This window comes from Nicrophorus vespilloides, unplaced genomic scaffold (assembly GCF_001412225.1).
Source record: "Nicrophorus vespilloides isolate i.1.1-1 unplaced genomic scaffold, Nicve_v1.0, whole genome shotgun sequence".
NCBI classification, from domain to species: domain Eukaryota; kingdom Metazoa; phylum Arthropoda; class Insecta; order Coleoptera; family Silphidae; genus Nicrophorus; species Nicrophorus vespilloides.
The window spans coordinates 380316-391749 of NW_017100108.1; the positions used below are offsets into that span (position 1 = coordinate 380316).

Genomic DNA, 11434 nt, shown 5'->3' on the forward strand with positions numbered 1-11434 from the left:
CCAAATTCGAATGTCAATTTTCAGAGAACTCAGTTTTATAAACATTATTGTAGACAGTGGCACAGACAAATCTAAACTAGATGATATTTTAGATTCACCAGATCTCAAAACAGAGATTGATAATTTCCTAAATGCAGAAAAAAACTGGAAAAATCATAGACGTTGAAGCTATAATCAGGACTGCCCTGTGAAAATTAGTGAACAATAACAAGACAACATCCCCTAACAATAACATGTTCTCCGACGAGGATACAGGTCCATTCATTGTTGTGGCTGAACCCATCGATCCACACACTAACCTACTAAGCTCTGTCTCCTTAGGATATAAACTTAGCCGTTCATTTAAAAGAGTAATCTCCACCGTGGAAAGCAGAGGCAAAAACAGGGCTGCCATATACTTCAACAACTGCACTACAGCAAGCTAATTTTTCACCTCAATCTTTTACACAAAAGCTAAAATAAAGAGTTTCCACATATTAACGGATTTATTTTTTCTAGTTCCCCCCAACGAATTTATTAACTAGCAACTGAAACTGAATGTTCCCTGCTTCCAAGAGTGATGAAGTAGGAGGAAGGGAAAAATTTAGTTTAAAAATGGTTTTTCAACACATAGAAACATTTTTGGATCTTCAAAGTATATTGATTGTGGATTGTATAAAGTGTCGGAAGTTGGTTTAACATTCCAACCAACTTCCGACACTATACACTCCACAATCAATATACTTTGAAGATCCAAAAATGTTTCTATATGTCAGCTTCTGTTTGCTTAAGTCATTTTTAATTCTTGTGTCATCTTCATTTTTCAGCATAAGTCATTAAGTTCTTGTATATATGTATTGTCTCTTTAATGTATTTGTGATTCTGAAGGTAGCTCATACCGGTCTCACTAATTTATAATAAGCTAGATATACTTCTTTAAAATAATAAAAAAATATTAAATTTATTATTTATCGACCAGCTAAAAAGGTCCAGCAAACGTACGTAAAAGAGAAACTAAGGTTGAGGAAGATTTGGCAAACCACCTACCATCCGGATGATAAAACTCGCCTGAATAGAGCTAATAAACAACTCAGGAACTTATCTTGGTGGTCTGTCTAGAACTAGAACTAACGAACACTCACTGTGGAAGGCGACCAAGCATATGAAACAACCGAAACAGAGAGTCGCCCCTTCGACAACCAAAGAGAAGGCGGAGGTGTTTGCTGACCATCTAACAAACGTGTTCCAACCTTTCCCGGCAAGACTTGCAGTGGAAGAGGAAAACGAGATAATGGAATTTCTGGGGTCTCCATACCAAATGTCACTAACTATACTAGAGTTAAAGCTAAAAAATCGCCAGGATATGACCTGATTACAGCAGAGGTCTTAAGGCAGCTCCCCAGTATCGGCATTAGGGTAATAACGCTTATCTTCAACGCAATCCTGAGACTCGGTATATTTCCATCACAGTGGAAGGTAGCCCATATAATACTCATCGCCAAACCTGGATAACCAACTTCATATAGACCAATCAGCCTCTTGCCGGTACTGTCTAAACTGTTCGAGAAGCTGTTGCTGCGAAGACTGAAGCCCTGGCTGTTGGATATTCATCTCATTCCGGAACACCTGTTCGGATTTCGTGAGCAATATGGCACTGTGGAACCAGGTGCATCGTGTGGTGGATGTGATTGGCAAGTCTTGAGAAGAGGTACTGCTCTGCCGCTTTCCTCGACATCTCACTGGCGTTCGACCGAAGTGTTTCTGGACCCTTACTCTATTTGATCTTTATGGCTGATCTACCAACTCCTCAGCACGCCACTATAGCCACATTTCCTGACAAACGTCGACAAACTTGTCCACCCGTTACACTGAATGGCAGTGCCCTACCACAGGCTGATGATGCTAAGTATCTTGGCATGCATCTGGATCGTCGACTCACCTGGAAAAAGCATATTACGACAAAAAGTAAACAGCTGGGACTGACAGTAAAAAGTTTGCATTGGCTGATGGGTAGATACTCATCCATCTCAGCGGAAAACAAAGTTTTAATACATAAAACGATAATAAAACCGATATGGACTTATGGATTACATCTATGGGGATCTGCTTGTAATACAAGTATTGACATCATACAGCGGTTCCAGTCAAAAATGCTCAGAGCAATTGCCAATGCTCCCTGGTTCTCGACTAACGAATACATTAATCAATACACTGGAGTCCGATTTGTGAAGTATGAGATAACGGAACTCAGCAGCAAATACCAACATCGGCGAAGGACCATCCAAACCAACTTACCTCTGAACTTACACACACTGAATCTCATCGACGAAGATTGAAACGATTCAAACCACAGAACCTCCCTAATCGCTTTTAAAGTTACTGTTAGTGTCTAAATTAACAATAAGACTTGTTTGCGTGTATGTGTTCGTGAGTTTTTACAGGCACTCTGTGGAGTTTGGTCGCTGGATCGATCTCCAAAATATATTTTTAATTTTTCTCATTATTAAGCCCAGAACTAGAGCATGTTATCTGTTTTTCTATTTTTGTAGATAGATTGCTTTGTAAATAATAAAAAAAAACAAAAATTTAAAATGGAATGGAAGATCCAAAATATGTAATTAATAGAATGCACTTTCTCAATAAACAGAAAAGAATGATTTGCAAAACAAAAACATTTTTTTAAATAATAGATTTATAAAGATGGCAAATAAAAAAATCTTCAAATATCGATCTGGTGGTCATTTCCTCTTTGGACCGTGCACTAATGCATATATAATAAAAAAAATATTATACTCGAAAACTACTATTTTTTGCGTTTCGAATATGTAAATAATTAAATTATTATTTTGAATAATATATCGTGCCCAGGATATTCCTCTGGACACTGTGGAATACTTTGTAGTATTGTCGATGTGGAGGTCTAGTGGGTTTTATGGAAGAGACTAGATTAAAGTCAGTGTAATAATAGTATTTATTTAACACTTAGATGCTTGTGATTCCTAATCTAGCTTCCAGTTGCTACAAGCATAGGTTCTTCCTAGTACTAATATGTAAGAAGACGTCCTGAATACGAATCATATTCTAAGGGTAGGGGCTAATTTCGTCATAGGTGCCGGCGGAGATTTGTTTATGTCTCCCGCTGTCGATAAGGTCTAAAAGTGATACATCTTACAATTGTTTGGGGAGGTTAATTTTGGGTGGCATAGTTTTTATAGTTACCTGCCCGATTTTCAAATAGTGCCCCCTTCAAGAGGGTGACACAAACTAACAAAATATGAGAAACAGAGCATTTCTTCAAAACGGTTTTATTACTCTAGGCCAGTGATTCCCAAAGTGGTCTATATCGACCTCCAGAGGTCTATGACAACCTGCAAGGGGTCTACGTCAGCGAAAAAAAATTTGGGGGTCCATGAAATGAAAATGGGGGTTCACGATAGTGGATCTTAACATACACAGATAGTACCTATTTAGTTACATTATACTATCTTATAATATAAAGACATATACATTATTTATAAAAGTACCTATGAAGTACAAACATTATTATAAATGTTTATAAAATTGTGTAAGTTGTAAGATGAAGGCATTCGCTTTGTGGTCGCAATACATTTTGAACTTGTAAAAACCTGAACATAATGATATACCATTATCATCTTGTTACAAGCATACGCGCAGTCTCAGAGCAAAGATCTTAATAATTATAAAGATGCCCCAATATAAATAATAAATTTACAAAAAATCTACCCAAAACCGAAAAACATCGCAAGGGGTCCACGACACAAAAAAGTTTGGGAACCTCTACTCTAATCGGATGCTTCAAGTGCCGATAGGCTTGTTTATATCAATAATTAATAATAAAGTGGTTGGCCACAACAAAGTTTAGAATCGCCCAAAGATTGCAGTCATGTATTTTGATATTAGAAGTAGTCATAACTCGGTTAACTTTACCTATGGCTTGGATTTAACGAAGTCCGCATTTTCAAGCTCTATTAATCACTTCTGACTTAAAGTATTGTCAATTTTATTTTTAAGAAAAAGCTTGCGGTTAATCGGTATTGTTCCGATTTTAAGTCTCCAGTTTCGGTGTCCCAGCCAGATCTTTCGGGACATTCTAAGTTTATTTCTGATATCTGTTTTTGTTTCAAAATAATGCATTATACAAATATATAATCAGTATTGTCAACACAGTTTGTATGATTTTTAAATATGTATATGTAAATATTCAAGTTGAGTTCTGAGATTGTTTTGTTTTTGTTCTCTTTAGCTGGTCATTGTATACTATCAGGGCGTTATAGCATTATTCACCTTCGTCGAACACTGAATATAAAGAGAAATAATAGTTAAAACGTTTTGGAATAAATACACCATTAACAAACCCAATTGTAAAACACTCATAAAGAAGTCACTAAGAAATGCTTAAAGAATAGTGCAAAATAATGTCATAAATTACATTAGCAGAAGAAAATAATATTCAAGAATTTATATATGAATATATCGCGAGTAAAAAACTAGAAACTAGAAGACTTTCTGTTCTGAACATAATATGAGATTTCAAAAATAAACAACGCTTAATCCAAATTACTGTTTTTTAAAGACGATTGAAATGTTACCTAACAGAATATATATGTATGTACGTTTTTAACAATTTTGATATTAAGCATTGCCAACGCTACTTAGTGAAAATCTACACAAATTTCCGGACAACCGAATATTTTGAGACCTACAACATTATTATTTAATTTACATAATTTTTAGCTTAGAAATGAAACATCTTCAAAGTTGAATCGTCTTCTGGAAGGGATTGTCTTCGAAGGTCTGCTATATTTGGTTTGACAAAGGTAACGGGTAATAAAATGTTTAGAATAACTAGTAAAAAAAAACACCATACATTCAAAATAGATACGTATATTGTATAGTTCTGTGTATATTTTTGTATATTATTAATTTGCATGTTTATGAATATATACATTATCTGATATAAAGGTACATATTAGTTTAATCGACGATACAGAACAATAAAAATAGTACGTACATGTAAAATTTAAATAAACATGTATTTAAAATAAATATATAATCCTATGTAGACGTCGGATATAATATTTGTAAAAAAAAAATGTAGTAAGGCTTTCCTTGTGTATAACAGGTACGTAAATATACATTACAATGACTAAAAATAATACACTGTCCGATGATTTATCGAAGTGCTTGATTGACATTTAGAATTTGGCGAGCTGTAGGAGAGCATATGCGGCTATGATTTTTTCGCTCACCTCGCTTTTGATCTCGTTACAATCATCAACATCTTCATCGTCATTGACCTGGTTCCTGAAGTTTCTTTTGGCTGAATCAGTACCAATGGTCTTATTAAAAGCCGCCCTAAGCTGCTGCATCTGATGCGAGTATTGGTAGTAACCGCTAGACTTTTCCAAATCCTCCATCAACGATTCGCAGCATTCGATCAAGGATTTAGCGCAACGGCCTCTGCATAAAAACAAACAAAAAAACGTATACAATAATTAACTTAATCAGAATGCCCACAGTGTCATTAATTATTTATAAAGCTTTTAAGCAATTAATATTACAAATTCGATGATACGAAAGGAAATATAAAATTAGAGCGATTTAGATATGCAAATTTGAAGGCGGCGGCCCCACCGAAAGACTCGCGTATATATTCCAGGTGGCTCTTCCATGAAGTCGTCAGACACATAGCCAAAATGTACTCTCTCGAAGTTCTATCGTGTGTTTTCCTCAGTTTCTTTCTAAGTATCGAAGGTATTCAAATAATTTGGGACAATGATGCAAAAGTTAACTACAACGACATAGACTTTGCAAGAAAGGAAGAGGTTCGGATGCCGAATTGGCTCTTCATCTATCCAGGTAAATTTTACAATACTTTAAAATAGATCTACAAGATGCAATTCCAGGAACCAAATGGTGTGGTGCCGGTAATGTTGCAATGAATTTCGACGACTTGGGCGATTTCGCACGAACAGACAAGTGTTGCAGAGCACACGACAACTGTGACGATTCAATTGAAGGCTACCAAACCAATCACAACCTGACCAATACAGGCTTCTATAGCAAGTTAGTATATTTTAAACAATAAGATGAAAAATAAACAAATTGCATATAAATAAGTGAATAAACAAACAAAATATAATTCTCACACAATATTTATAGAACTACGAAAATTAATTTAATTTATAAAAATATTTAATTTAATTCTAAAATTTTAGATTGAGTTGCGGCTGCGACGAGAAATTCTTCCAATGCCTAAAGTCGGTAAACACGCGTGATTCTAAGATCATAGGTGGCATTTACTTCAACGCCTTGGGAACGCAATGCTTCAAAAGCGATTATCCCATCAAGAAATGTACCAAACAAGTCTACTTCCCGTAAGATATATTTTATTAGTTGTTGCAGACCATACCAAAATAATAAATATTTTCTAGATCCAAGAAATGCGTCAAGTACGAACTGGACGTTACCCAAGAAAAAGTTTACCAGTGGTTCGATATTCCTATATTTTAAGTAACAAGCAACGATTACTTTTTCTTTGGTTGAAAATATTATGATTTGTATCTGTATTAACGATTTCTTGAAACCATAATATTTATTATACAAAATGTTAATAAACAAATTGCATTATTGAAATATGTGATTTACTTACCAATAACTCTTATGCTATTTTTAAACTAAACGATTGTATTTTGCTAAATTGTATGTATTTATTAAAATTATGCGCACATACTTGGTATGTAATATTTGTGCATAAATTTAAGATTGCAATAATTACCATTATATTTTTTTTATTATTACTAAAGCAATCTATCATCTGACATAGATATCAAGCTTAATGCTTAATGAAAAGAAGATCCAGTAATCCCACTTCACATATACAATTATTTATGCACTTGCAAACATTGATTTATTGATTATTAAAATCGGTTGGGTAAGTCTTGCGGTTTATACCTCTTCAGTCTTCGACGTTGATCTGCAGTATGCATCAGCTCCGTAGCCAGTTGATTTGAGTGATTCTCTAGCCGATGATGGTAACTTGTGCTAGGCTTTGGTATTTCTTCCTTGACGAAACTGATATTAGCTTGCTTATGGATGTCATCGTTTGTGAAGAACCATGGAGCATTGGTAATTTTCCTCAGCGTTTTGGACTGGAATCTCTATATTATATCAATACTGGTGTTACAGGCAGATCCCCAAAGCTGAATGCCGTAGGTCCATATCGGTTTTAGAATAGCTTGTCCTTATTTTTTTCAGAAATAAAATTAATTTGTAGTATTTGTTATTTTCGCAAGCTGTAGTTTTTTTAAACATTATTTCAATACGATCAAAACAAAATATTGATTGTGATTTGATTGCATCAAGATTGATCCTATTGATAAGATCAGGTAATGTAGTTTTCGGTACTCAAAGAAAAATTTTAATCGCATTCGTGTATCGGTTATCAAGAATGAAACTAGTTCATTATTATTTCACAATTTCGATAATCGCTGGTGCATCCACAGCGATCAATCTCACCGAGTTCTCTCAACACCTTGAGCTGTATCAGGCGGCCAATACTAAACCAGAAGTGCTATGGCAAGCTATTTTCCCAGGTGAGAAAGATAAAAAGAAAACTAAAAATGTCCCGTTATACTAATTGATACATGTCAGGTACAAAGTGGTGCGGTGATGGTGACATTGCGAAGGATTACGACGATTTGGGAACATTAGTCGAAACAGATAAATGCTGCAGAGATCATGACCATTGCAAATATTTCATCGTAGCCCATTCTACGAATCACGGTTTAACAAACGACGGAAAATACACTAAGTGAAGTTTATTAAATTCTCGCTGCTTGCATTTATTGTCATTTCAAAAAATATTTTCAGATTGCACTGCGATTGCGACAGCGAATTCTACGGATGTCTCAAAACCTCGAACATGTTCGCTTCGAATCTGGTCGGAAACTTGTACTTCAATGTGCTTGGAAATCAGTGTTTCAATTACACCCCGAAAGCGTATTGCATTACTTACTTGAACATTGAGTAAGCAAACTACAAAAAACATACATACAAGAATGTATTTAGACTTGTTTTTTTAGGAGGAAATCACGTTGCATTCAATACCTTTACGAGGATGGAGAGATGTTCTGGCAGTGGTTCGACATTGCGAAATATTAAAGTTATATAATTTATATAGAAAAAAACAAGCGAATAATTAATTACTGAATATTATTATATAAATATTTTTAAAATTAATTTATAACGGTAAATAACTTACCTTTTTCTTTTTATGATCTATATACTATATATACACAAAAATATATAGTCTTAACTCTAATATCCCAAAAGCCTAACAACACAGCGACTGAAGCGACACAAGCCACTGGATCTACCCTTGAGATAACCAGTTACGATAAATGTACCGAGTGTAATAAGTGTTTTCAAATAGTCTTTTGAAACTTATACTAAACTTACTTTTTCTGTACTGCATACATAATAATGTAATTTATAACGGCACTGATGACCATGATTCTCATCATCGAATACTGTTGCAGATCGCTATTCATTTTGAAGTTCATTTTGTGTATGTAGAAGATGGCGTTGGTTATTTGGTCTGAAAAAAACACTAAGTTTTAAAAATTATTTCTCATACACTCAATGCGCTAACCTTTCACCAGATAAACGGCAATTAACTTAACGATAACATAATAGTACTGCTTAAACTGGCTGAACAACAAAATATCGCACCGATTCAAAAATACAACCATCATATCCGAATCTCGGCAAGCTAAATCAAGTAATCGAATTAAATTTGCATTTTTCAAATTCACATAAAATACTCACTGTCCATGGCGGAAGACATGTTATATAATAATGTGCGTTTTTTGTCCAATTCCAAATCGATTCCACGGTAAACGCATTTAAAGCATTTCCAGCAATTAAAAAAGCGACCCATCGGTCCCATACATTTGGGACACTTGTACAGTTCCTCTGTGTACTGAAATTTAAAAAAAATATTCGGAACGCATTTCTAATGCATATTTTACTTACCCTCCAAAGGTGCTGCTCGGCACAAATGAAACAGTTGCATTTGATTTGTTTCTGCTTGAAGATATTCACCTTCTCAAGAATAGTTTGGAAACTATCCAAACCATTGACGTTCAATAAAATTTCCTCCCCAGCTTTGATATCCCTCAGAGCTTTGACGATGCAATAATTTCTGCGGTAACTGTAATTGTGATATATCATTAATTGCGATGATATTGCGATCTGCGAGAAAATAATACTTGATGAATACGTTCGGTAAGCAACTGTGTCGAATATTACAGGTATACACACATATGGCAGGATTTAAATAGTCAACTCCTCGAGTTTCTAGCAAGTAAGAGTAATCTTCCAAAGGCAAGAACACGGCGTTGACGCAGGCCTGCGCGTAATGTCGAACCAATAAACCACCCAAGTAAACAAACTTTTCCGTCACAGTACGCTTCTTCATAATGCGCATTTCACGCATGTTTGAAAATAATTCTGTATATTTAGATAAATAAACCATGATCTGCATTGATCTCTAAAAATATTGTGTAATTATTAATAATTGCATCAACAAAATTTGTCACATATTTTTTGGTAAACTACAAAATTAAGGTGCGTTTTATACTTGTGGAAATAGTGTACGTCATACAATTTGAATCTTTAATAAATAAATGGTGACAGTTTCATAACCGAAGAGGGCATTCAATTCTTCAAGTATGAGTCAAAGTCAAAGTGGGGATCGCAAAAAATATTTGAGGAGTCGGAGAAAAAAATGATGACAGACGGATTATTTTTCTACACATACCCATTCTTCGGGGGTCTGTTATAGATAGTATATCTAGTAGTTAGTATCTACAGAAATAGAATGACGTTCTATTTGTATAACACTTTGCTTAACTTTTGTACATTTTTCTTTGCAATACATAGTACTTAGTTATAATGTAATATAACGCATTGCTTAAATTTTATATATAATAATTTATTAATATGTAATCACTTTTAGCAAACTAAATTTCAACCATTATACTAATAATATAAATTCGAGAATTAAATTTAGAAGTAAGCAGTACCTTCAATAGTAAAATTATTCAATAATGAAATAATTCAGACAACTAAACAATAATTTGAACAATCTACAAAATGATTCAAAAGTTCAAAATTAGTTTGCCAACAATGAACAATATTAGCACTACTTTTAATATGAGATTAAAATATAGTTCTATTTTTCCAGATATCCATAAAATATCACTTACATTTAATAGCTTGGTAATTTCAGATTTTGAAAACAATCTTAGGTTGTATTTCAAGTTGTACAACATCTTGTACTTATTTTCTACAGGATTAAAATTACATTTGATTCCACAAAATAGCATGCGCACAGCTAGATGTCCAAGATCTCCCAATCCAAAGAAATGTGTTTTCTGGGCATGACAGTCCCATCGATGATAATTATTGTGAGCCTCTGTGCAGCATGCCTTTGAACAGTAAACAGCTAATTGACATTCATGGCAACTAAAGAGAAAATGTAATTATTATTGACAATTATTTTCCATATCTTATTACTCACGTATAAAAAGATTTTACTGGCTTCCAACAATGATTGCATTCATAGTTCATTGTATTTACACAAATGCAATTATGTGCCTTTACGTCAATAGCAGCCTTCTCACATATTAGAGTCTCCCCTTCTTTGATATTGTCCACAGCAATTGTTTTTATCACTTTGTTTGAATAAGGGCTGAATGTTTTATTTATAGTATATGTATCAACTTTAGCAATAAAAGTGCACTTACCAAAATCTAATCTTATTAGAGACCTGTTTACTATAAATTTCTGGTAAAGTTAATGTACTCAGAATTGTGTCCTGATTAATGAAAACACTGCATCCAGTCAGGTTGCAATCACTCAAATAATCACTTGAAAAGCATTTTTCAATATAGTGAATTATACTCTGTGTATGTTTAGATTTCCTATGATCATGAATGTTATAATTATAAATTGAATAAAAAAAACTTACTCTAAATTTAAAAAGTACTGGTTGAACAAATCAAATTCATTTTTGTATACATCTGGCACATAACTGGCTTCATTCTCTATAACTATGTTGCTACCTAAAATTAATAATTGCATATAGAAAACAATAGATTACTTATAATTAAATCTCACTATTTTTTTTAGCACAATTCGTTGTTACCGATTTGTTTACATTGTGAAAAAGTCTGCCCTCAGCAGTATTCGAATTCGTTAATTGATCAAACAACTTATCCAGAACAATGTACTCTTGGTCTTGTTCAAATTTGTTTAGTCTCTCCATTTTCACAATAACCTAATCACCGATAACTATCCAATACAAAAAAACACACACAAAATAAGTTGAAATAAATGTGGAACGTATATTTCTCTAGTTATTTTTTTA

General features: G+C 33.8%; 2 protein-coding genes across 4 annotated transcripts; one reads left to right on the forward strand and one right to left on the reverse strand.

The window, feature by feature from the left end:
- Window positions 1-4971: 4971 nt before the first annotated feature.
- Window positions 4972-11373, reverse strand: LOC108568354. 3 transcript variants are annotated; one of them, XM_017929389.1, is made up of 11 exons: window positions 11185-11373; window positions 11036-11129; window positions 10812-10988; window positions 10586-10756; window positions 10272-10530; window positions 9273-9553; window positions 9106-9214; window positions 8830-8983; window positions 8654-8773; window positions 8461-8599; window positions 4972-5460 (listed from the first exon to the last, which is right to left on the reverse strand). In XM_017929389.1, the coding sequence occupies exons 1-11, from the start codon at window positions 11330-11332 to the stop codon at window positions 5196-5198; spliced, it is 1917 nt and encodes a 638-aa protein (XP_017784878.1). In that variant the 5' UTR covers window positions 11333-11373; the 3' UTR covers window positions 4972-5195. The 3 variants fall into 3 exon arrangements, with proteins under 3 accessions (XP_017784878.1, XP_017784876.1, XP_017784879.1); XM_017929387.1 differs by having other exon boundaries at window positions 4974-5460; window positions 9037-9214; XM_017929390.1 differs by lacking the exons at window positions 10272-10530; window positions 10586-10756; window positions 10812-10988; window positions 11036-11129; window positions 11185-11373 and having other exon boundaries at window positions 5017-5460; window positions 9037-9255; window positions 9313-9379.
- Window positions 5549-6525, forward strand: LOC108568355 (phospholipase A2-like). The gene is made up of 4 exons (XM_017929391.1): window positions 5549-5859; window positions 5907-6066; window positions 6219-6377; window positions 6435-6525. The coding sequence occupies exons 1-4, from the start codon at window positions 5697-5699 to the stop codon at window positions 6511-6513; spliced, it is 561 nt and encodes a 186-aa protein (XP_017784880.1). The 5' UTR covers window positions 5549-5696; the 3' UTR covers window positions 6514-6525.
- Window positions 11374-11434: the final 61 nt, after the last annotated feature.